Source organism: Venturia canescens, chromosome 6 (genome assembly GCF_019457755.1).
Source record: "Venturia canescens isolate UGA chromosome 6, ASM1945775v1, whole genome shotgun sequence".
Classification (NCBI taxonomy): Eukaryota; Metazoa; Arthropoda; class Insecta; order Hymenoptera; family Ichneumonidae; genus Venturia; species Venturia canescens.
The window spans coordinates 4,549,596-4,576,224 of NC_057426.1; the positions used below are offsets into that span (position 1 = coordinate 4,549,596).

At 46.6% G+C, this 26,629-nt stretch overlaps 1 protein-coding gene across 3 annotated transcripts in view; it reads left to right on the plus strand.

Annotated features, from left to right (window-relative positions):
• Egfr (epidermal growth factor receptor) overlaps positions 1 to 26,629 on the plus strand; it is a 95,563-nt gene that overhangs the window by 50,860 nt on the left and 18,074 nt on the right. The window contains exons 1-2 of one of the 3 annotated variants that reach the window (XM_043422276.1): positions 727 to 1,486; positions 23,734 to 24,120. The exons of 1 other annotated variant lie outside the window; for it this stretch is intronic. In XM_043422276.1, coding sequence (XP_043278211.1) covers positions 23,985 to 24,120 — 136 coding nt within the window. In that variant the 5' untranslated portion in view covers positions 727 to 1,486; positions 23,734 to 23,984. Of the gene's footprint in view, positions 1 to 726; positions 1,487 to 23,733; positions 24,121 to 26,629 lie in introns of those variants that run through there. One more of the 3 variants, XM_043422277.1, reaches the window with a different exon arrangement.

Consider the following 26,629-nt stretch of genomic DNA (forward strand, 5'->3'; position numbering starts at 1 on the left):
TCTATCCGCGTGCTCGTGCGCTGGGTAGAAATTTGAACGCGCCATCTCGAGAGAGAACAAAAGCGATGCATCAGCGAGCGCGAGGGAGTGAGCGCGAGAATCGAATAATCACGTCGGAGCAGATTGGAGAGCGAGCGAGAAACAGAGATCGAAGTCGAAGCTGAGACGAATCGTAAAGCCGAGATATGTAGGTGCGCGGGTATATCTCGCAGTCGTATGTCTATAGCTGCGTATATACCTGCTTAGAAATAAGTAAAGTAGGGGAAATCGGAGCTCGAGTCTGCAGAGGACGAGAGGGGAAAGTGCCAGAGGTATCTTCCGCCGGTCGCCCTCTCTCTTTCTTGGCGAGTTCTCGCGCGCGGTGGACGCGCGGGGCTCTTGCTTCGGTGGCTTTATGGCTGATGCTGGGCCAAGACTCGATGTCAGGAGAAAGAGCGCGGAGAGGAGGAATAGAGAAAGAATATACGCTTATACAGCGGAGCGGAGCTTTATCTTCCTCACTATTTCTCGGCTCCCTCGCTCCCTCTCGGAACGTACACACTGCCATGCTGCTTGGCTCGTTGCTACAGCGGTGCTGGTGGTAGTGACGGTGGTGGTGGAACTCGAAAGGTGGAAAGGGAGAGACCCGGAGTTACGGCTAAGGCCCAGCATGCTTGGGGACCTGCGCTGCATGGCCGCCCTGGAGACTCGCTCCGCAAGGTGAGACGCGAGCGGACCGAACGACCCGAAGGAGCATTTATATTTTTCTTCTCGTGAAAGCGTCTTTCACCGACTCCTCTTCGACAACCGAAATTCTCCGATGCCGCACAGTTATGTTATTCAATTGAAATATCGCTTCATGATTTACGCGTCTGAAGATCGTTTATTATCTTCTCGGTTATGAGACCGCCGCTCGGCCCCCGATGTCTGGTGAAAGTTATTGTGGATTTTTACCTCGTGCTCGCAGTGATAACAAACCCGACTCTTCGTTCGTACCTTCGCTCGTGCTTATCTCTCGTACCAGTCGATCAACAACCTTCTTCTACCTCTTTATCGTTCTACACTCACTGTGAAAATGGCCGTTGTTGTTGAAACACCTACGAACTCGTGTTACTATCGAGCTTAGTTTGTTGTGCAGTTCGTTACATTTTCATGCGAGAGACAACCGAGGGACATCTTCCCTGGGATCTCTTGTGATTGTGCTTCCCTTTCGAGTGCTCTTCTGTGATCGAAATTTTAGTTCGTTTACAGCTACGATATCGTCTCGATTCTCGGGTACGAGTTTGTCGATTTTTCGAATCCTCACAAGACACTCATTCGCCCAGTTCGCATTTATCATAAAAGTTTTTCTTGGAACATGTGCTCAGGTACGTGTGGCAAAAATCAAGTGCGTGAAATGTGCTCCGAGTGATTATCCAGTTACCCGTTTGTGTTCCCTTCGTCCTTCGAACAGAGAACTTTGGATAAAAAGATTGCAGACTCGGATCGAATAATCGAGACAGAATTGGTGAGTCTTCCATTCCGAAAGCCTTTAACCGCGATTTTTTGAACTGTCAGGAGCAAAACTTTCGTACAATTCCTTCCCACCATCGACAGGACCAAACCACATGATCGACTGACATTCGACAGGCCATCAAAGTCGATAACCGGGAATTCAATTACAGTCCTTTTGAAAATTCGGAGCACAAATCCGAATTGAATCTTCCCTCAAATCTCATTTGAAGCGATGGGACTTGTGAATTCGCATAAAAAGTAAAACAAACGAAAGTTCCGATAGATTCCAGCAGGTTTTAAGAGAATCGGTCAATCATTGTGAGGAAAGAAATGAAACGAAAGTTCGTAGCGAATAACCGAAAGGCTAGCAACTGGGATAGTTGGGTGATGTTTGTGCGAGAGCATGAACTACTTTCCAAGACCACTGGGTGATGAAGTAAACATAAGAGTTTTTTTTAAATTGGAGAATTTCGTAGTTGCTTTAAAGAGTAAAGAAGAAAGAGAGAGAGAGAGCTGCATATTTCTTGATCGATTGGAAAGCATAGGCACACGTTTGTCGAAACGTTTCTCGTGTTTCTTTATTACCTACGAATTACGCAAGCAAGGAATTTCTTCGGGGGCCGGAGACGACGACCACGACGTCGAGGAGGAGGACGAGGACTGGGTCGGCCACCCGAGAGAGTACGAAGAGCCGATGTTTGCCACGCGGTTAGTAGAACCTCGGAGACTTGAACGACGGCGTAAGAAGCGAGTGGCATGCGTTGGCGGACACTGTCTTTTCGAAAAACATAAATATCTCTCTTCCTCCGCTTCCCTTTTTCTCTCTCTATCTTCAGACCGTTTTTTCTCTTATTTGAGAATGGACCATGTGACATCTGTCCCAAATATATACACGGATATAGGTCCTGAAGGGTGTACGCGAAACAAACGTTGTGCGAAAGGTGCGAGCGAATGTGCATTGACCGAAAAACCGGACTAAAAAATTGTTTTTTACTCTTTTGTCTACTGCTCGATTTCACACTTCATTTCCTCGCTCCGACTCTCCTTCGACGTCCTGCTGAGTTTGGTGTTGATTCCTTTCCTCGATGGTGGGGCTCCAAAAATTTGGGACTTGGATTCGATTTCTGGATCTATCAAAAATCCGAAAATCCACTCCAAACAAACTCCACTCGAAAACAATGATTCATTCGAAGTTTCCAACGCCGCAAACGGGTCGACGCAATGACTCAAAACCGCGGAAGTCCTCGGTGTGTCGCTCATCCACGAAGTTTCACGAAAATATCTGAAAAACTTGAAATATTCTCACTTCTGAAATGTTGTAAAAGTAAAACACGCTTGAATTAGTGGCTTGTTTATGCATTCCAAGAATTTTTAGAGATGTTTTTCAAACAAAATATATGCCAGCGCGGTTATGGAACAAGCCTCTGCATTGTCGAATCTTTATTTTACGATACTTTTCGTGCTGCGATGTTTGAAATGAAATTAAAAAGAGAAACAAACATTCACTTCGGTCGTTAATGTCAGAGGGCGAAGCGTTTGAGTTGTTGGTGAACACGGTGCATTCACCGCGCCGGTACATCGACGGAGAAGAGAGAGAGAGAGAGAGATAGAAAAGAGAATTCGGCTCTCCAGCATATACAACCAACTTACGAATATTTTGTAGTGGTTGACGAAACTCGATCTCGATTTCGTTAGAATCGTACAGTGTCGGAAGGCTCGAGCCTCTGGTCCAGAATTCCTACGAAATTTGCATCTACGAATGTGCGATTTAGGAACGATCGATTGTCACATTGTGCTAATCGAATATAAATTTATTTATCCCATGCAAAAAATGAAAAACATAGATCGAAAGTTGAAAACGCTCCAGGAGCGTTGTCGTAACTTGAATATTCCATAAGTTGCTCGTATGTGTAGCTCCCTCGTTGCGAGAAAGCAAAACCCGAGACTGTAGGCGCAACCAAATGTATTCATACGTATACACACACGTGAATACGTGCTGAGGGCAGTCAAATTAAATAGACATCGGGCTAAGACTCGGTAACAATGACGATTCATCTCCTTCGAGAAGCGCTATCTCGCTCTATTCTGTCTTGAACTTTAGCTGCATCGTCATCTCCCCCGTGTGGTACACACACGAATACCATCTTTGGTTCGCTGGATTATGGACTCGTAAATGCACGCGGCCAGGCAGTTGATGGAGGAATAAACTGTGCGGTTGTCATATTCGTGCCTCTCCGTACCGGATATTTCGGATGGGAAGGGGGTTCGTGAAGTTGGGATAGTCGCGAAGAGCGAGCGTTGTTGGAGCAGGATCGAGTGGAATGTTATTAAAAAATTGGTCCCCGCGAAGACGAAAGCTTCGCCTACTTCCCGGGACAGAGTTCGGTCCGGATTCGACCTTGCTCGCAGTTGATCGGTCCAGTCTACCACAAAGTTCTGTCCTCGCGCGCGAACCGAGACAGCATAGTGCGGACGGAGTGAAAATGAAGAAAAAAAATAACAAGAGAGAAGACCGAGAGAAAAGGGAGAAGAAGATGGAGAAGAAGCGGCGCAGAGGGCCCCAAGGGACTCGAAAAGAGGAGGGTCTGAGCGTCGTCGAAGCCACCTTAGTTAGAGGGTATTGACGCTTTGGCTTGACCCCCCCTCGTCTTCCCCACACTCACCTGCGCTATACTCGATCCTGGAAGGTTCTCCATGGAGCATCGGTACGAGCAAACACTCTGGTCTCTCTCTTTCTCTCGTCTCTTTCTCCCTTTCTCTCACTCGTTTCCCCCGCGCGTTATAATCACATGAGAGCGTTAGAAGAATCGTCTCGAAAAAAGCACACACGTATCCCCGGAACGTATCGAGTCTCGGTGGTGTGTTTGGGATCGCGAACGCTCCCTCGAGATCCATTGATCGAAAATTTAATTATCTTCTTTTTCCACTACTAATGCTATACGCAGGGGAGAATAAAAAACATGTTGCCTCACGCCGAGTATGTATTCGAAGAATTTTATACCCGGGAATTCACCTGTCGAATCGCTCAACAGCAGGTAAATTCTCGCGATGAAAAATCATTGGAATCGTACCATCATGATCGATGACTTAACAGAATCTTCATGAATAATTAATCTCGCGTTAACCTGCCATACTACATAATTCTCACTTTTGTGCGCTGGTTTTTAAGTCTTCCAATCATTCGCTCATAATCATTCGTAATTAATACCCCATCAAAATATGAGCATGATCTTATGAGCGGGATATTGGGACGTACCATTTTCACCGTTGATTGTCGAAAAATATACTCTTCCGAGTCCCAACAATGAACCGTTTATAATAGCGATTCTCATCAGACTTGATTCTCGATTCATTGCGAACCGCGAGAACGAATAATGGCTATTAATATAACCACGGAGCCCAACGAGAGAAGACGTGGGAAAGTGACGCCTGGAATATTTATCGAGATGCTTATTGCAGCGTTGCGGTTCCGCTGCATAAATAGAAGAGAGGGAGAGAGACGGTGTTTTAACAATCGTAGGCAATATGGCCGTTTCCAGTTCGTCGATACCGCAACGTAATAGTCGATAGGCGCTCGGAAATGCGCTAGCGTCTTGTCTACCGCTTGAACATCTCGAGAGAGATGCTGAAAGGTCCACACATCCGCGCACACAGTCGACACACTCAGTTACTGCGCAGCACTACAGCGGCCGAGGGAAAGGCGACGATTCTGACGTCAGCGTGTCAGGAATGAGGTTAAATCGAGGCTAAACTCGAAAGCATAACTAGCGTACTATTTTAACGTTTTGTCCTACCCGCGGCAGTTAATATCGATCGAGCAGGAACTGTGTAATTCGAAGTTTCTCTAATACAACGAGTTCTCATTTTTTCGGGTGCTTCTCGAGTAATCCTTCGCGTTTAGCTGATAAAACGACATCAGAAGAAAATTGAAAAGCTTGCAAATTACCACGATCGAGCAAATTACTCAGTTTCCTCGTTTTTTCTTGCGTTTCTTCTGTTCCAGTACGTGAGGTTTTTATCACAATACGAAGAATTTGCATGAGACTGCCGATTCTGTCGAGCCTTTGCACGTGTCGATGATAAAACTGAAATATTCCAAAGTCAATTTTTTGCTGAGACGTAATCTTTGGAATGTAAAATATTTTTTACATCAAAGATTTTTCGTCGCCGGTTTCTTGCTCGTCGACAGCCCGCAGAAGTCAAAAAGTTTCAGAAAGAAAACAGCTGTCCGGGTCCCTGCTGATGACTTCCATTTTGGAGTGATCCTTGAAACGATCATTTTTTGTAAAATGTGAAAAGTAAAGAACACGGAAACTTATTTCGTCGATGTTCACTCCGATTCCCAACTAAAAGATACGACGAGCCATGGGAAAGGGATTTTTGAAGTCGCATCAAACTTTGTAACTACGTTTGGAATCCCATCTCTGGCGCGGAACGTGATTGAAATCGGAAGACAGCTTTCGAGCCGGAAGGTCAGTCCTTAATACCAGTTGTGAAAGCTTTATCGCGATTCCCTACCCTCGTCCGATTCCAGCCCAGCCAGAATCCTTTTCTAACTTTCCGAAGAGCAATCAACGTTTGTGAAACTGATCGCAGGAACGCTTCCAAAAAATTGAAACGAACGTCGTTCCCTAAAAGCCCAAAAAATCTGATTCCCCTTCGTTTCCCAAGTTTCACGCGGAGCCTGGCCCAGCAAAAGAAAAAGTTGGAAAAAACACGAGTCCCGGAGTCAAGTATAGCCGAAGCGAAATCACGAGAAAAATCTCATAACTGGATTTTCAACTTGGTTTGGGTGGTTGAGCCAGCGGCCCATCGGGGTTCTGGATCAGCGAGTGCTCTTTGTCTCAAGCTGCAGCGTGTGGGTAAGAATCTTGTGCTACGAGAGCGTACAATGTTTGACCGCTGAGCACTCGGAACAGCAATCGCGAGAGAGGCTACTAGCTGCAAAATTGCCGGTGCTTCATGCGATCCAGCTATATACAAGTATGCAAGAATAATCCCCGTCGGCTTTGCACTCGCAATATGCGCTCGAGAAGATAGCCGCGTGTATGGTTACCGAGATCCGAGAGTTCCCGGAGACTGCTCGCCTCGCTCTATCTCCCAAGATCTCGCAGGCTCACACAGCGTTCGTGCTAACCCCGAGGGTTAAAGATTACGAGCAGGGCTCGCTCTCGCCTCCCTAGAACTCGAACGCTTTCTCATCCTCTCCTATATCTATACGTTGACGTATACAAAGGTGAAAAAGGTGAGGGAAATATACATGCATGGCATTTTCCACTCCACATAAACCTTGACCATTAACCATCCGTACGTATCCCCTTAAACACTTACACATTATTTTTGAGAGCTACTTTTATACGCAGCGCGGAATCTTTGAGCTTGTCAATTTACTGAAACGAAGCGACTTCAATGCGCGGTTTGTTCGGTGATCGTATTCGAGGAAAGTTGCAATTTAATCGACGACTCTTCGACCTCGGGCGCGACTGTATTCGCGGTGATAGTTATACTCGAGACATTGAAATATTTCGAAGAAATCGAAGCGACGATGTTTACTCTTTTGATAAAAAACGTTTTCAAGTTTATCAAGGTGAAGTCGTTTCGTAGACGTTGCTGAAGAATATTATTTTATTTTAATGTGCGCGAGTTTATGAAGCAAGTAAATACATAGTTCAAGTGTGGGAGGATCGGATCTCACAATGGTAAAGTATAGTTCGGAGGTTGGTGTATCCCTCGGATATTTGGATACCTGATGCGGTGTCTCTTTGCCCCTCATTTTCCTCCTTTTTTCTTTCCTCGATTCTCGGAAGGTTATACATATAGCGATGGGAAAAATATGCCGTCGTGGTAATCGGAGACTGCGCATCTCTCGGCTCGGGACCTCCGCGAGCTCCGAAGCGGTTCTCGTCGAGCCGAGCTGGCAGCGACGAAGCCACCAAATCTCTCGTTTGTTTTCCTGCGCCGCGCGCCTTTATAAAAGTAAATAAATCATGCGAATACACTATTTGATTACACTGTAATTAAAGCCGGGATGGAAATACTTGGAGGTCTACGCGCACGAAAAAGCGAGCGGGAAATACAATTAAAGTGTCGGGATGTCGCGATCGATGGCGCGAACAATTAGGTAACGCAGGCGGTTTACACTCAATGATGAACACGTGTCTCATAAATATGTAGCCGCAACGGCATTAAAAATAGCCGGCTCTTATAACGCGCCCGGTAAACGCGAAGGCAGAGCAGAGAGGGGCTGGAGGTAATTGCTCCTGCGGACTTGTTTCTCCTGCTGGAAACTTTTATGGACCAAAAGAGCCGGGGACGACGCATGGCGAGGGAGATTGACAGTTGATCAATTATGTAAGAACGCGCCTCGCCGATTTCGGGGACTGCGAGCCGGAGAAAAAATCTTGTTTGTTTTGTATTCTACTCTCGGCGAGCTCCTTCAAACACTTTATTGTTATTAGTCGGATTGTTGATTACAACGAGGGGGGAATAAACTGTTGGATGCGATCCGCAAGTACAAAAAAGTTGGCCCACCCTGCGTAAATTCATTTTCCATCACGCCGGAATGCCGTAATGGGCCATGGAAATTCGTGATTTTCACAGAGTAGAAAATCGAGAATAACCGGAAAAGCGGGAGAAGAAACTTTCGCTAGGGAGTCGATGGTCCGTAGGAAGGGACGAAATTCGCAGATGTGAAGCGACGTCGCTCCATACGGCTAGTCAGTTATTAATTTTAAAAGAGCCGCGGAGAGTTTTACAATCGGGTTGGAGTGGGCGTCAAGGACTTTCGCGCGCCGAGTCGACGACGTCGATCGCACCTTATGGCGATTGAACCGGCATGACTGCCTTACGTGAATGATGATCACGCGATCCTACACGAGCCGAATTACTTCTAACCTGCGAATGAGAGTTTAGCAATTATTCGTCGTAAGCATAAATTTGTTGGCAGCCCTCCGAGGACGCTATTCCACGAGAGACTCGGTGAAATCCGCTCCACCGCGAACTCTCCTCGTCGACGTACTTTTCATTTTGCTACGAAGTTGATGATCGATTTTGAAAAGCTCGTGAACTTCTTCACGAGCCGAACGAGGAGACTGTCGCCCGTCATTTTGTAAAGAACATAACGATCGATTGGACGACTTTTTCGAAAGTTGAACGCTTCTGGGAAGACTGTATTTTAATAGCGGTAAAGCTATATTCGGAAGAATCGAATTATCGTTGATTAAGACACATCGAGAGAATGATGGACGCGGTTCGCAGTCTCCGTTCGTTAATTGGCCGTGTTTATACTCCGCTCCTCCCGCTTTTTCGAAGTCGGTAGCCTCCTCGATTCTCCTAAAATCATAGCATTCCGCGAGACACCTTGACGTAAGATCAGGAGCTGAGACGACTCTAGATACAAGCTCATAAAACGGGCCAAGTTATCGGGACACGGGGGCCCCGATTTTTTGCTTCATTCGTTATTCCAGTAGCGAGGAATCGTGCTGGCGATTGCCTGTTTCTCATTTTACAATAGTATACTGCTAACGAATACTTTTTTGGCTTGTTCTCTCAGCGCGCGCAGATACCTTCGCTCACTTACACCCTCAACACTCGACCTCATGTTAATGTCATTCAATGGCATTTCTCTCCAACTTTCGAGATTCGATGAGAGATCCTGGCGAAACGTTTTTTTTGCACTTTTGTATGAGCGAAGAGCCGCTCGCCTCTCCTTTCTAATTGACAAGAAACGTTTAGTTCTGGCGAAGCTCTTCTGAGAGAACATTGACTCGACGTACCAAGGTGGCGGATAATCAGTGACTTTTTCAAGTTTTATTACGCGGCGCAGCGACTCAGCAGCGACAAGTTGAGATGAGCGATGCGTCTACGGACTCCCGACGTCACGAAGGTCCCGATACGATCGAAATTTCGAATAGACTTTTTCATGGGTCGTTCAGAATCAGAAATTTTGCTTCGAAAAAAACCTCGGATTGACGATCAAACGAATGGATTCAAGACTTTTTGTCGGATCGATGATTAAGGGGGCAAAACTCGAAGCTCGGACCCCGGCGATTTTCCTCATTCGTCGATGTGTATTTATGGGCATCAATGAAAACTCATTACATCATTTTGGCGTAAAATACCGTTGGCCGAATCGCTGTAACAGATTCTTGGTACACATTCAGAGCTTAATTCTCGCTAGCGTCGAGAGCCTCCCGAGTTTCGTAACGCGTCAAGAAATATGATGCAAATAGTTGTATTTTCGAATGCGCCTCGTCGTGTCCCACTTTTTCCCTCGGTTTCTCCTACGTTCGATCGGAAAATCATGTATCGGCGCGGCGGCTACGCTGCACCACGCCGGGAATTAAATACTACGAGTACTGGTCCGATGACGGTACAGAATGTAGGTGTTTGTCGCAAGTGGGTGCGCGCGAGGAAAGGCACGCGTCGCTCTCTTACACCGCGGCAAAAAGAGGATATTGGACGCGTGTACGTTGCAGCAGTGACATCATCACTCGCGCCGTGTCTTTCGAGTCAGCTGTGTGACTTTGCTTCGACTTAGATGGAGCGAAAGAAACTGATATAAAAGTTGCTTACCCGCGTATACATAAATATAAACTTATAAGTGGCTCTCGGACCGTCCCGTATTCGCGCGGTTGGCGACCGGAACCCCGCGCTCTCAGCCTCTCTCTCTCTCTTCCTTTCCCGCTGCGCTTCTCTCGCCTCGAGGTGGAACGACCTCGAGGAATCTCGGTGGAGTGCATTATTCCACGGGACGTGATTGTCCTCAGAATTTTGTGTGGCATAGGCTCGTCCAGGATGTTTTCGAACGGCGCTATTTCCTGAAGACAAAATCTCCTTCTTCGTGACGCTCCAATAAAGTTTTCACTTAGATCCTTTCGAGACGGCAAAATTTAGAGAATTTTTGCAAAAACGATCATCGATGCGTCGCGTGATCAGCCATGATCGCACTTCCGTGACGATTTCATAATCGAATGATTTTTTTTTCGCATTCATTTGAATGCAATACCGCGCGTATACGCGGATGCCTTCGCACCAAGTTAACATGATTAATTCGTAGAGTCGGCCAGCATCGAAGTACGAATGAGAACGATAGAAAAGCTTATAATTTTCATAATTTATGGAGTGCCCGCCAGGCGCGTGTGGACAACGGGAGCACTCGCTTATTATCATTACGAGCTTGCTGGTTCGTACATAGTCGGGGGGCAAGGGGGTTAAAAGTACGACGATAATGGCCCTCGAGATTGGCGAGCTGACTTTATGCTTACGAGGCACAGGTGCTCGAACGAAACTGTTGGCGCGTGTGGATATTTCGTGATAAAACATACCCCGAGTGCATGAATATGTATACACACTCGTACACGAATTCATTTATTCGCATGTTACACATATGTGTACAAAATCGAGTTCTTATTGCTTGAGTTCTCGCGAGGACATAACGTCTCATGGTAGTTTGTTCACGCGGTGCACGCACTCGTAGATCGATACACAAGTCATAAATATACGAGTCCGCGACTGCTGAGCTCAACTCGCCGTGTACTTCTCGGCCTATAGAGACGTGAATGAGTTGATTTTCACGAGGCGTCGACCGAGCTGTTTGCACGCTGGATGAATTTTCGTGCGACAAAAACGGATGTTACTCCGAAAAAATCTGAGCCAAAATCACGTTGAAACGAATCCGGAATCTAGACACGAAGGATGCGCTTTTTTTGCGAGGGAGTCGTTCGGTAAAACTGTAACTTGATTGAACCAGACTGACTATAAGCTGAAAATATAATGAGGAGAATGAAAATATCTCGCTGATGCAGAAAACTGTCATCAATTTTTCGAGCACATCAGCATCGCTGCTCAAAAGCCACGATCGTCAGGATTTTTTGCTGAAGTATGTCGTTTTATAAGCTGCATTCTCTCGATGGCGTTTGTTGCACGTGCACATGCACACAAACGCGGGGAACAGCGAGAGAGATTTTTACACAGAGATCCTCGTGCGATTTCTGTGGGGTTAGCACTCAGTCGCTAAGAGGATTAGCGGCGATGAAATTTCGTGATTCTCCCTGAGCATTCTGCATGTATCGGCAATATATGCTCGTTTATTTTTTCACTCGTCTCATAATCTCTTCTTTTTTGCGTCTCCGAACTCGTTCACCTTCTCAGAGAGAGAAAGAGAGAGAGAGAGACTTTGGCGGAGCATTTATATTTTTTCTGAGCAAAGGGAACGCAATTTTTATCGAGCCGAATAATTAACGCGAGCGCGTGGTTGGACACGGAAGAGTTCGGATTTTTATCGACACTTTTGAAAGCGCAGTGAACGGTCTCGCGGTAATAAAAACGTTTACAATACGAAATTGTTTTCGGTTACAAGGATATTCCACGAAGGTATTTCCAACTTTTAATTCCGAGAAAAGGAAGGCGAGAGGAGAAATCTCTCCGTAAAGTTTCGAGCGCGAGAGCAGCACATCGGCGAACGTTTCGATCGGAACCCTGTCAGAATTATGCTGTCATATAAATGAAGATTATCGGAAAGACGCCGGTTCAGGTAGATTAAAAGAATGAGAGAACGAGACGGAGAAAAATCCGAGACGGCTAAATAATTCCCCGACATATTTTGTTGCTCGAGTGGAAAAATAATTAATCCCGTGCCTAATAAAAATTCTCTCATCATCAAGGGATTATACACGTCGCTGACTGAGCTCTCCAGTCTATACGTGCGTGCATGTATGCGCGAGCATACATTTATACAGAATTCTAGATAAGGACTAAGCGACGTCCTTTATTCGGAGAGGGGCAAAGCTTCGCGAAATTCCAAGCAAAGATCCTACCCGAGGGATTATAATTCACGATTAATATACGTCCCCTTGAAAAAAAAAAACAAAAAAACAAGTCGCATGATCAATCGCTCCCGTAGAGTCTACAGCTCGCGTTATTATTCAACTTCCACTCAAGCATATATAAATATTCATGCTTTATAATGTTTTTGTTAATCCCCCATATAACCGAAATTCCACGCTGTTTTCTACCGACGTAAATCGTCGAATAATCTGTTGAATTTTACTCGAAAATAACAAGCACGCGAGCTCTTTCTCCTCAACGAACTTTCTCGATTCCTTTCAAGAAAAAATTTGTCTTTCAAATTGGGGCTTCAAAATGGTCAATGGTAAAATGCGACTAGAATCTGATGAACGCAATTAGTGAGATTTTTCATAGTTTCTGGACCTCCGCGGTCTTCCGAAACAATATCGATCCGATGATTTTCGTTTTCTCCCAGACACGTACTCAACGTACAACGAGTGTCCAGAGGCTGAAAAGTGAGAAAAAGTGCGGTACACGAGTAGGACTCAGCGGGGCATATCTGCTGGAGCATGATTAAAACAAACAAAGAGGAGATCGGAAGCGAGGTTCGGATCGCGGTGGAAGTGGTGGGGGAGGCTTGTCGTCCTTGCAAAGTGGCCCTCGCACCAGTCGAATATTTTCTTCAGATGTATCGAGCGTACCACGACGATTGAAATATATTTTACACCTGTACTAATTATTCAGGTACAAGGTTTATGGTAGCGGAATGAGCACCTTGGTCTATTCACCGTTTGGTGCGGTAGCACGTGCAAAAAGCGTTGCTTTCAAAAGACGTTAAAACTCCAGATATCATTCTTTCAGCTGTGCGTCGTTGAGTGCCTGTTTTTTTCGTTTTTTTTCTTCATCTCACAACCTATTTCGAGAAACAACCTTTTGGCATTCGTTACATGTATACGACACTAATTTCCGCAACAACCTGCTACCGCTCTGATCTTAATCCTCGTCGTAGAAACTCGCTCCGAATCCACTCCGAAAAATCCAGAAGCTGCGAGCGTTTAAAAAACGGTAAAACGTCGATGCTCTCTCGTGACGAGTGGACATAAGTATGCAGTTGAAGTCTCCGCTCGAGACAACAGGTGGACCATCGAGAATCGCGGTGGCAACTCTCGTGAATACGTTTTCACGTCGCGCTTCATATTGGTGTTTAAATATCTGAGAAGCTTTCACGAGTTCCGGGCCAGGGAAGACGCTGCTGCGATCTAATTTCTTTGGGGAGGTGAATGTTGAAAAAACAAGCTCCCACTGGGATACTTGCGGTAATTTATGAACGAAAAGTTTCGGGAATGGGGCAGTGAGGAAATGTGGAATATTGAAATTGATTGAAAGGCCAAAATCAATTTGCTTCAGTATCGTGACTGATGGAAAAAATTGGTACGATTCGCTAAGCGATATGAATTTTGATCACAGCAAAAAGAATATCGAGAATTGTCGACGGGAATCCGTTGAAGAATTTGGACTCCGGTGAGGTCCGGAAGAAATTTGATGGATTGCTTTTCCTAGGGAGGCATTTATAGGAGCTCGATATTTTGGAGGAAGCAATTCGAAGACCGCCTACAAGATTTTGTTTCTCGAGAAGAGAGAAAAAAAGGTTGCACGTCAAGAGGAGAAAAAACAAACTTTTTCTCTCTCTTTTCCTCGCGTTCGAGTACGCCCAGGAAAATTCCTGGCGGGTCTCTTTCAAGTAGGATCTCCATCATGTATACAGTACCAACACGGAGATCTTTTGAGGCGCGTGAGGGTCTCTTTACCTGATGCTCTGCTGGCACAGGTCTCAGTGAAGCGTGACCCCTTCACGGGACCAAAAATGCGCGAGCTCACCGGGGCGACCGAGCGCGGGCAGAGGGGAGGAGCGCTGTCGGAGAATTCTTACCTTTTCCTTCTTCTTCGTTGCCCTCGACTTACCTTCGTAACGGCGCGACGTCGAGGCCAAGCTGTGGGCCCTCGCGAATGAACGATAAAGCTCTCTCCAGAAGAATCTCCCTTTCTCTCTCGCACATCGTACAGCATATTTATAATGTCGGTGTATGCGCGCGGTACTGTGATAAATCAAAGGAACCTTCGCTATCTTTCTCTTTCTCCCTTTCTCTCTCTCTCTCACTCTCCGTAAATGTGTTTCATAGCACGAAATAAAGTTGAGCTGCTCGCAGTCCCTTTCTCGCGCGGCGAGAAAAGGAGCGTTATGCGCGGCGGCCTCGGAATCACAGGGAGATGCGAAACCGGTCGCTATGGGGTCACTTCACTCTCAACTATACACTGTATGATCCGAGGCAGAAGAGCCACCGATCACTCTACATACGACTTCAGTTGTATCGCTCTCCCTCGAGGCGTCCGAGGAAGAAAAAATCGAGCCCCGTGACTTTGAGATTAATCGAAGAACACGAGAGAAAGCCAAGATACTTAGGAACATGCCTCTTCGTATATTCGCCATCATTTTATTCAAAAAGTCGAACGATAAATCATTCGTGTATTATTGATCTCGTTATAATTGGTATCGGGGGGGCCAACTTGGTGAATAAACCGCGATTGAAAACTCATAATAATAATGAGCCAGACGTTTACGTATGTGTGTGCATGGCTTCGGGGACGGAATCGTGTATCTTTAGAGCACACGCAGCACGCTGCTGGTGTGCGAGAGGCTCTCCCGGATCAGATAAATCGATAACGATCATCTTTTTTTCAAGCATCCGCAACGGTGCAACACTTTCAAAATGCATTATTTCAGATGACTGGCAAGCTGCCACGTCACTTCATACGTGCATGTATCCGCGCGCGCGCCGGTGTGTGCACCATGTAGAAAGCCAAGGGAGATAGTCCAGCGGACCTTTCGGTAGAAACGCGCGTGCATAATGATGGGTTTCGTGGATGAAACACACCACGAAAGAGCTCCAACTTTACTCGTGCGTTGTGTTGTGTTCAGGGACGAGCGCACTCCGGCACGATTCGCTCTTGCCGTGAAAATATCCTTTTTCGATACACGCCACGAAACCTGTTAACTCAAAGGGCCAAACTCAACGACGAAAGCTCGGACTTACGCCTCGGTGTTCTCCAGATTCAGACGTGCTTGAACGCACCGCACAGCTCGCTCGCTCCTAACGAAAGAAAATTGCCCTTTAAACTGACGTGTCCATAATAACCGGTTATCGTTCGATCCGATATTTCTCCAACTCGAATCTCTCGTAGTGACTCGGTTAAATCAAACTACGAAATTGTATGTACGAGAAAATGCTACGCAGAGATAAAAGCAGCGAGCTCGCGGAGCCCTTTTACTAAACGGAGACTCCAAATTTGTCTTCAAAAACTCGCGGCGAGCTGGTCCGCTCGAACTCATCATCCCGCACAGCTCACGAGTCTCGACGTCTCAGCAGTTTAATGAGAATTTTTAATCACCCAATCCTGAGGCCCCGTTCCAATAAAACCTTCCAACATCCACGCGATCTCAATCGCTTGATTCTTTTTTCTCATTATACCTTCGAACAGGGACTCGCAGTGAACTTATCAAAATTACGATTTAAAATTACCTGTCACGCACCACTCCGACCTCAATCTTCATAATAAACTGTCAAATTCGTTCTGGACAATCGAAAAGAATCGTTTTACCGAGACACTAATTTCACGATACTTTGTACACAGAAATATTACAAATATTGAGTCACATACTCCGGTGATGATTTCAAGATTTGCGGGGGTCCTTCGTCGAGTTGGGATCATCGTCGTTCCCCTCTTTTGTTCGACGAAGCCAAACGGAATACAATAATTTCTTTTCCGGACTCGCGTTCCCAACGTTGCTTGACTTGTCTGGGTCTCCAGATTCATTTTCTCTTCCCAAAGCTGTCTTTGATTTTTTCGAGTCTTTCAAATCATTTGTTTTTGTCGTTGAACTTGATTTTTTCGGTTCACATGGATGGTGTTTTCGTTCAGCCGGCTTAGCCGCTCGATACTCAGTTTTAAGGGGACCTAAATTTCAAAAGGACGTGAATCGATCGATGTACCGGTAACTGGTAATTGCAGCACGAAAGATTTATAAGGATTTTAAGGTATTTCAATGTTTCCTACCATTTTGTTTTAACCGAGCAGGGTACACGATACTTCGATTAATCGGAGTGCTACGAAAGTTTTTACGTCTCGTGGGCAAGACTTCCTTGATCGTAGCCATAACCACGGGCTCCGCTTTCTCGGAGGTTTTCTTAGTAGCGACTGTTGCTGCGCTTTTAGAATCGGGCAATTTCCTTTCCGACTTCTTGCGCGTTGGTACGGTAAGACCATAGTCAATGAGCGTGCCATCCTTTTTCTTTTCGATTGGTTTCATAATGATAGTTGAATTTTTTACAGCGGTGCTCCGGCTACGATTGTTGTTTGTTACCGCTTGGTCGTTTTGTTGCGGGGATCGAACGCTTTGTTTGACATTCTGAGTAACTGCTGCTGCTGCTTGAGGAGAGGCTTTTGAGGCGTTTTGAATTTTAGGTAGTTGAGGCGTCGCTGGGATCTCCGACTTAGAACCGATCCCAGATCGAGGCTCAGACCCTATTTTAGATGGCAAAGCGTCTTCGAATTGTTTGATCCCTTCCTTTTTCATTGTTCCACTATCTCGTGCAGTCTCATTGTCATGATTATTCTTAGCTAGGCGGGTAATCGGCTTAGAATGGACGCTTTCTACGGTGTTACTGAACTTGGATGAACGATCATTGGTTGCCTCGTCGTTTTCTGTCTCGCTTTGGAGCGCAGTCGTCGACTTGGCTCCGGAGACTCGAACGTTCTCCGGAGTCGTGGCTAGCATTTTTTTCGATACTTTATCGAGCGTTGGCGTGATCGCTCGGTCACTTTTTGCTGGCATTATGCCGTCAACGATCGCGGAAGATGTCCCTTTCTTTGGCTCATTCGATCCGGTACTCTTGACCTTGGTCTCGTGCTTCGCTACGGATTTCGTTGCGCCAGGAGAGAGGACGCGCCGGTCAACATTCTTCTGCTTTTCCTCGCTCTTCTTCCGCAACTCGTCGCTCTCGATGATCTTCGAAATGCTCGTTGAAGTTATTCTTTTTGCTCTGAAGCGTTGCCTTGAGCTACTCGGCTTCGTCGCGACCATCTTCATTCTCATCTTCGCCTCGCTAATGGCTATTTCTTTCGCATCTCTCTCATCGGCGGCTCTCCGACTGTTGCCACGAGCTGCCACTTTTGCGGGGACTGAAGAATTCGCCCCATTCATAACGCCTGCTGCTGCTGTTGTTTCGCTTGACCGAGCTGGAACAATCTCGCTTCGTCGAAAAGATTCTTCCGTTGTCCACCACGGTATGACCTTGGATCGAGGGACTTTGCTTGTCCGGGTGTTTTTCGGCTTGGACGCGTGGAACGCTGACGGATGTGCCGAGCTGGATCGCGACCTCCGCGACACGGAATCCCCAGCCGAATACATTTTCCCTGCGTTTCCGTAAGCCTTGGCGCTTATCGCGTCGTTTCGACGACTCGAGATGCACAAATTGATGGTGGATGTCGAAACTCGTGATTCGTTTTCAACGCTTCCTTCGATATCCGACGAAATGGGGATTCTGATCTCGATTTTCTCAGCGAGGCTAACGACGTCGAATTTCTCCACCTTCCTGATGACCGTGTCCGCACCAGTCGCTGGTTCCCCATTTATACGAAGGTCGATGTGACGCAAAGGAGACGGTTCCGTGGTCGATGACGACTTTGATTCCTCGCTCACTGTCACAACGAACGTCGCGTTAGCGTCAAAATTCGCTGAAGAAAATTTCTCTTCAATGAGATCATCCTCGTAGAATGGTATTACAGTAACCGAAACGTTTCTCGAATCAAGCATATTGTCCTCGAAGTTTGAAATGTCATTTTTGACATGCGTAGAAGCCGAGAGTGCTTCATTTTCCGTACCGATTTTCGAGCCATTTGGTACCTCGATGAAAACTCCGTTCCGAGGATCACTAGCATTGATCGACACTTTGCTGTGCTTCTTGATGCTCGATCTCGTAGTTTTATCGACCAAGGGATGAGCCAAATTTCGTCCGCCTTCCGAGTCTCCGGAAGTCAAAGACTTTTTTGGAGCTCGTTTGGCTTCGTGAGCTTCGACCATTTTATCGAGCCAATCAGCCCGTTCGATCACCTGCTCCAGGACGTCCGTTTCGTCAAGGATCCCATAGGCATTCCCACGATTGTTAATATTCCCGGCAGAGTTGTTAGCTTTTTTGTTCTTCATGTTTTTCACTGCTGAAATTCTGACCATGCGTTGGAGCGGCGTTCTAGGAAAAAGCCCGAAATTTCCCGGGTGTCCTGGCACATCGGCACTGCACTTGGTCTTACCATCGCGTACCTCGAATGCTTTGCTATAACCGGCGATGAGTCTCGAGTAGGACTTGTCGGTTAATATTGGGTCCGGTGAGTGGTCGTTGCTTCTCGGTCCCGTCAAAATTTCCCGACACCGTTTGGCGTCCCTTCCATTGCTTCCGGCCGACCGGCTGATCGAGGAGCTCCTCAGACCCTGAGATATCGTGATCGGCAGACCGAAAATGTGTTTCAACTGATTCATCGCACCGTTAATTTGAACTGTTGATTTCGCTTGAATCCACACTCGAGCATAATTTTGAGTCCGGAAAGCAAAAGTATCGACGAGTAGTCAATCCATTTATTTGTGTCGGAGAACGAGCTTCGCGAACGTGACTGTCATCTTGTCAGGCGTTAGGGTCGTCGCAGCGAAAACAAAACAAAAGTGTGTTGCGTCCTCTTGACGTGATCCACTGCAGGCTTCATACTCCGCGCGATATGAAAGGAGGTTAAACGTTCGATATATTTTCGAGGCTCGTGCGGCACTGCAGACCTTTCGAATCGACCCTGTTATTCTCGGAAACGCACGGAAATATACGTGCGCTCAGATAAATCGAGGGGCAAAATTGACGGAGCTAGCGTTACGCGGTCGGATCGAATGGCAGCCGAGTTATATATTAGCTTACGCATTTGCGCTCGCTCCGATTGCGTATATGCATGAGGTAGAAGGATCGTTATTATATCGGGGGCTTTCGATATAATCGCGACCGGTTCAAGCATCGAGAGACGTTTGTTACGCAATCGCTGCGGCTAAGACCCTCTAGCGAAACTCACGAGGAACTTCGGTAACAAAGGATCGACTCGAGTGGGGGGTAAGCCACGAAAGGCTCGAGATTCCGCAGTTAACTCGCGATTCGACAATTAGAATACACTGCAAAAGAGTCTCCCTCAGTCGTCGTTGCATCGAGTTTGAGGTGAATTTATAGTCGACTCTAAAACTCAAATCGTTACATCCTGAAGCGAAGATTGCTCGAGTTCCGAGCCCGTTTTCTCCGAATCACGAATATGCCGAGCTGCTGCCGGTCACGAAAGCGATGGGGTTTGGTGGCGTTGTACGGGGCCTCGCCGAGTCGAGCTTATCCACGACCTCGCGCTCTCGCGCGCCGCAGACTCGTGAGTTAACGTGAGCAAAGGAGAGTTATTTCGCGCGCTGGAATTCCAGCGTGGAACACAAGAGGCAGCGAGGTAGAAGGAGAGGATTTTACGAGGATCCGCGAGAAGCGCGGCGAGAGAGTACTCGGTTATATATTGCAGAAAGAGGGGCCCGAGTCTCCGCGTGATCTCAGGACTTTCAGCCCCGCTGGTTGTGCCGTTGGAACGAGGAACGTTCCGATCGTAATTCGCGATCCTCAAGTAACCATGTGCAAACCCTGTGCTTGTATATATTCTTCGTGCTGGCTATAGTATGCACAGATTACGAAGACGAAGAAGAAGAAGAAGAAGAAGAAGAAGAAGAAGGAGCAGAAGGAAAAAGAGATAAAATGAACGCGCAGTAGTGCTCGAAGAAGGAGCAGAAGAAGGAGATAAGCTATAGCGGTAGACGGTCCTGGGACGTTACAAAGGCGTCATGGAATCACGAACGTTATTAGTGAAGCTCCGAGTACGTGATCCGCGCGAAAGAGAGAGAATCGCGAGCCTCGTATCTCTCGCTCCGCGAGAGCACTTCGACGCCAATGAGAGAAGAGAGTTACCTGGCTCGAGGGCAATCCGGGAACATACTGCTCTCGCGATCTTCCTTGTTTTTTTTTTTTTTTTTTTTTCTTCATCTCGTTATATAGCGGAGTATATATACGAGGCCCCCAATGGCTGCTGGTATATCCTACAGCGATCTATTCGCATCGATCAGCAGCACAACAAAGCGGCAATTCACCTCTCTCGTTGTAGCTCGTGCCACGATCATCCCGCTCAATCTCCTCGTCGTTTTTTTTTCTTTTTTTATTCAACGACTCCTCGCCTCTCTCGCGAAGAATCCGTGTTTTGCGCTCCGAAGGATTGGCTTTCTCAGACTTTCTGGGCCAGATTCGATGCTCTCGGCGAGCAGAAGCTCCAGATCTTCGAGATTGTTCGACTCGCGCGGTCCGCGAACTTTCTGTGTTAACTGGGCGCCGGTACCTCCGTCGAGAGATCTGCAATGATGCAAATACTCGTAAAGATCGAATATTCGAGCGGACACTCGGGCAGCCCCTTTCTGCCTTTTCTTCTTCGAATGATGCGACGGCTAAACGGAAAGCGCTTTTGTTGGCTCGCCATTCCGAGGGAACGGCGCAACAGCGCGATGCTTCTCACTCGTCTTCTAAATCAAAGCTTTCTCGCAACGGAACAGAATGGGAAGAAGAAAAATGGGGAAAGGATGTCCAGGAGTGGCAGAGGGCGAGCGAGATTTCGAGGCGAAACCTCACCCGCTCGCGGTATGGGACAACAATGTACACACACTTCCTTAACAGTCCGTGTAGCGTAGCTCGCGCACTCCCTGCATGCGCGAGATCCGGATGAGGAGAAACGACATCGCGAACGACGATCACGTCCGGGCTTACCGTTAAAACCGCGCGGCCCCGACTTTATTAGTGTCTCGTCTCCCCGTTTTCCTCGTCATCGTGTCTTCTTCATGCACTTCTTGCTCCCTGTTCTTGCACCCATCGTACCTTCATTTATCGCGAGTGAGAGTGACCCGATAATCCAAGACCGACTGTATATCTCCGCACCACTCCCAATCGCGGGACGAAACATCTAGCGAGGGGTTTTATCCAACTTTTGTTTCGCAATAAAAACCGCACTTGGAGAAATGGTTTTTCGAATAAATTTCGACGAAAGCGTACGCTGGGCGATATATTCTTTCAGAGAAAAAACTAAAGTACACCGATTTCGCGGGAGTAATCCCTCGCGCGGAATCCAAAATGAATTGTTTTTGTACCCGGGGAGCCTGCAGGTGGAACGTGATGTCGAAGAGCTGTGGAGTAATAAGTCGAGAAGGTTTTTTCATTCTCGCATCGATGTCAAACGATTACGAGCGACACTTTGCGAGAAAGAGAGAAACGGGGGGTTAAAAGATTTCGAGAGATCGCGAAACGAAAATACTCAGGGCTTGTATCATCGTCGAAAAACCAGACGACACGAGTTTCTGGGGTTGTCGCGTTTTGTGGAAACAATCAGCAGGCTTGTCGGCGAACAAGGATATGAATGCATAAGCAGAGTGCAGTTAACACGGAGGCACATGGCGTGTCCCTCGCTTATATTCTCCTTTTTTCGGCTCCGCCGCAGAGAATCTGCGCAGGCTCAAAAGGATGCCGCACCGGGTCTCTCGCCGTGCTGCGGATCCTTGCGAAGAGAGAGTGAGAGGACGAAGGACTCTCTCCCGATGAGAAGGAGAAAGGGGTGACAGATATAGCCGCCGCGGAGAAAGAGGATATAAAGGGGGCTGGAGAAACGAGAGGACAGAAGACGCGCTCGTTTTCCTCTCTTTTGTTTTTCGCTATCGTTCGCGGTCCTCGCTCGGTTCCTTCTCCGCGCACTCGTGTCGATAAATACAAGCGATGTCGTCGTATATGCTCTCCCCCCCTCGCTTTCCTATATCTGTACATACTCGGGTATAAACTTTTTCATCATTGTTTTTTATTTCGGGCCGAACTGTGCTCCGGCATCGCGGGGCATTCACGCGGGGTCGAAAAATACACGGACACATGCGTGCTCTAGCGTCACACGGTAACTCTCAGGCTCTTGTTTTCTGGTCAGAAAATTCTGAGAGCGGAGCTTGTATACCGAACGAGCGCCTTCCAGACATTCCGACTTTCTTGTCACGCAGGAAGGACTTGTTACTTCTTTCTTTGTCGAAAGCTACCTAGGCGTTGTTAATATCGGTAAAACATGGATCTCGTTGATCGCCAGATGCTCGCGGCTCGGGTCCCTGCCTCTTCCACTTCTCTCCCTCTTCGCGAGTCTCGTTCTACCTCTCGACTTGTCAAAATGGTGAGGTATTCGCCAGGGATAAGGAACCAGTCGTAATTAACCGCTTCGCCAATGGCGCCAGTGCCCTTTTAAATTTGCTTGAAATTACGTTGAGACAGGCCACGGAATGTGTCGACAACCGGTTCCTACTCGAGTTTCCCCGCTGCGACTCTATTTCCACTGCGCCCCTTCCCCCGTTTCGATCTCAATATATTGCACAAATATTGCTCAAAGAAAAACGATCTGGCACATTTGAACGATGGAAAAAATTCGACAGTCGATTGTGAAAAGTTTTTCAAGTAAATGACGTTTCGAGTAATGGATTTGCAGAGAGCATGAAAAATAGTTTGAGAAAAAAAAAACGTTTTTTTTCACCCTACTTGTTGTGAAAGTCAATAAATCGAGTTTTCTTAGACTTAATGAGGGGTCCGACAATCAATCTGCAGAGGCGTTGCTTGCGCGAATCCTTCCTCACCGCCATTTGTTCAAAGCTCGTTCATCGATCCTCATTCCGAATAAGGCAGCGAACCAACGTATTATACACACCAATGATACATGCGCGGAGAGTGCGAAAGAACAAAGGGTATCCCGCGACTGCCTCAAGGGGAAGGGAGCACGAGGAGGAGGAAAATGCGAGAGGAGTCTGACAGTCCAGAGGAGTTGCTCGCTTATTCTATGTCTTTTTGGATTCGCCATGAAAGCACGTTTAGTTGCAGACACCTGCTTCTCTCAGCATTGTCTTCAGGACTCCGCTAGAACTCTCGCCGGCCCTGCGTCTTTTGCCTCGTTCTCTTTTGCGGCTCTGCTCCGCGAGAAAGAGAATTTCACGCAAGGGATTCGTGTCGAGCCAAAAAACAATTGTATTCGTAAATGGGCTATCGAGGCGCTTTTTATATGTCGCCACTCGAAAACATGCTTCCCGAATCCAACAGGATTTCTTCGTATCGTCGCAGGGACGATCCTATAATACGATTTTTCTTCACTCGAATTCTTACGAATCCGAAATATCGAACATTCCACGCACTTTATTTTTAGCCCGTTTCCTTCCAAAAGAATTTTTCGATGTGTACTCGAATCATAGAACGAAAAATAGTGTCGGTACCAGCAGCTAACAAACGCTTCTTGTCATTTTTTGACTTTCAGAATTCGCAGCGACGACTGTCGAGCGGAAATGCCCGAAGAAGTTTGGTGAAGGTGCCGCGATGGCATCGCCGTCGTCTCAAGAATCGACTCAAAGCTTCAAACTTCTCCTCAGCCTTGAAACGCGGAGGGATTTAACGTCGCTGTCGCAGGGCTTACGGAACGGGAGGACAGAAGAAAAGTTTGAAAGGATTAACGATCTCGTGGTCTCATCGGCTGGGCCAACGAATTCGTGAAGGGCATGCGAGCTCATCATGGTCAACCTCCGACACGAGCCACGAGCGCTGTCAACAACTACAATATTCGGTATTACAGTTGCACTTTTAGTGATACTCGGTAGCCACGATGCCTCTGCAGGAGACCTCAATTCAGAATTCGTCAAAGGAAAAAGTAAGTTTCGAGTATTCGTGAGTACATTTTCCCTACTGATCAAGTCCAGGCAAAAACGAATACGCAGTAATACTATTTGGAACTTTATTTTACACTCGTCAAATGTGTATTTATTGAAGAATTTATGTGACGTGAAAACGACCCTCTTTGAACAAGTCCCTCGGCAAATACTCGCATTCACAATTTTTTCCTCTTCTGAAAAAAACTAACAAGGCTTGGTAAAAAAAAACGCAATTCCATTGCCACCTTTGAATAGCGTGGTCTGACTTTTCCACGCGCTATACAGGAGCCAAAACGAAAATCTCGAGACTCCATTTGCTCGAGAGTCGTAGCGAGCCTCCGAGGCTGACGCGTGGGCGCGATGTTTGTCTAGTGGGACGAGGAGGAGTCCTTTTTCCGAGCGCGCGGGTGCACAAGTCACGCTCCATTCTCTTGTCCAGGTATAGCAGAGAGAGCTCTTCGGTGTACGCGCACAGTGCCTGGAAAGTCCCGTTTCTCTGTTTCACAACTAGTCGATCTCGGCGTAAGAGGAAGTGAGACATTTCTCGAGAGGCTTTTTTCGTTTGCTCTCTCCCCCTCTCTCTCTCTCTCTCTTGACAAAGTCTTCTCGTTTCGCCGAGAGCAAAACATTTTTTTCTTTCCTCAATACCTTTCGTGACTAGAAAGCGCTGGTGCAATGCGTACTTTTCACTCGTAGAAGAGCACACTCGCGTCCACCCATTTTTTCTAGAACTCAGTAAGCGTGTGCGTGCGCCTTCTGTGTTCGGATTCGAGTCTCGGCGTCATGATCCTCTCCGCGACTTGATGTGGGCGATATACAGATATACCAAACGCGAGAGCGAGTTCTGCTAATCAGGTAGACACTAATTAGGAATCCTGTAGTCCGGTTATTTTTGCTCTTTGCAGCCGTTGAAATAGCACTTCTTCGAACTACCGAATAAAACTATTTTCGGAACGACACAAAGCTGACTTACCGATTATTCGAGTTGCACAGTGCTTCAATTAGAGGGGCGTCCGTCCGGTGACGCGAACTTGAACCGCGAGCGAGTTATTCGAGCGCGGGTTTTTCGAAAAGTCTTTCCCATGCCTGAGCTCTTGAGGGTCTGATTCTTATTAGCAGTCGGTACCATAGTTTGCCTGATTTTAATGTGGATTTAGAATTTTCTCGATCACTCGTTGACGATGCAATGGAGTTTTCAACGGTATCAAGTCCCAACAATATCGGACGCACTTCTCGTCATCGAAACCTCGATTTTTTCCTGTCCATTAGAAAATTACGAAGTGCGTTCTGAAACGGAGTAACCGCGTAGCAGATGCCTCGGAGCGTTAGTCGATCTAATCTCGAAGGCAACGGTACTTGGTCCCTGACGAAAGATCTAGGACGAAATGCCAGGATAACCTTTCAATGTCGCACCAGTCGCTGCCGAATATCCTCACGTCGAAAAAAAACTTTCTATCCAGCTACTGAGTGTCCAGAACACGGCTCGCTCTGACCCTTTTGAGCGTAGACAACGAAATTGAAAATAAAAAACCAGGAAAGCCAGTACGATGGACCAAGAAAAAGTCTGTGGACGCTCGTAGAACAATAGTCATAAATAAAAAATAAGAATCTTCGAGGTTGTTACAAAACAGGTATTTTTTACTTCCTAGCCGTCGGGCTATGAAGGGACTCCGAACACATTGACAACGGAGAGGTTGCCTCGTACAAGGTAACAGCTGACACGCGTCTGTCGGACGTTAAGCACTATCAGAAAAAGTAGAAGTTCCTCAGCTCTCGACCTTTCGGTAAAAACAATATTTTCATTTCGCTTCTCTCATGGGAAGCCGAAGTTGTTTATTTAAGATTGAAAATAACTGGGATAAATGGCGTATTTCGTTAAATATTTTGTGTTTACGAAACGCCCGTAATTTTGAATCTTCCCAGGAGAAATGTTGATATTTTCGAAGGATTTTTCTCGTGCAATAAAAAAAGGAAAAATACTTTCGCAGTTGACTTTTTAACAATGTTATTCGTATTATAATGCGAGTCCGTATTGTTTTTATCAAGTTCCGTTCCTCGATATTCTCATTCGCGAAGGGCATGACGAATATTCCATTTCTTTAGCCAAACTTATCAATAGATTCATGAAAATATAATATTTCATAAATTATCATAATACGCCTGATCGTTTGGTTTTTTTGTAATCATAAGACGAAGGGGATTGTCTCTCGGACAATGAGGGAACGTCGGGAATATCATTTCGCGACCGAAGAAACCGGACCAAAATTAATCCCCGTGTTTTTTGTTCGTTGCACACATCGATGTGTACGCAAACGCGTTAGTATATCCGTACACAATAAACATGTTCTTACCATCGATTCGTGGAATCTCGAATGTCTAGAAACGAGTCTCAGGATTGAAAAAAAAACCCAAAGATACTGGGCATCGTTTCAGAAGCGTACAAACTTACTGACAGACCAAGAACTCGATAACCACCCAAGTTTCGATCACATGCACTTGGGGAACAAA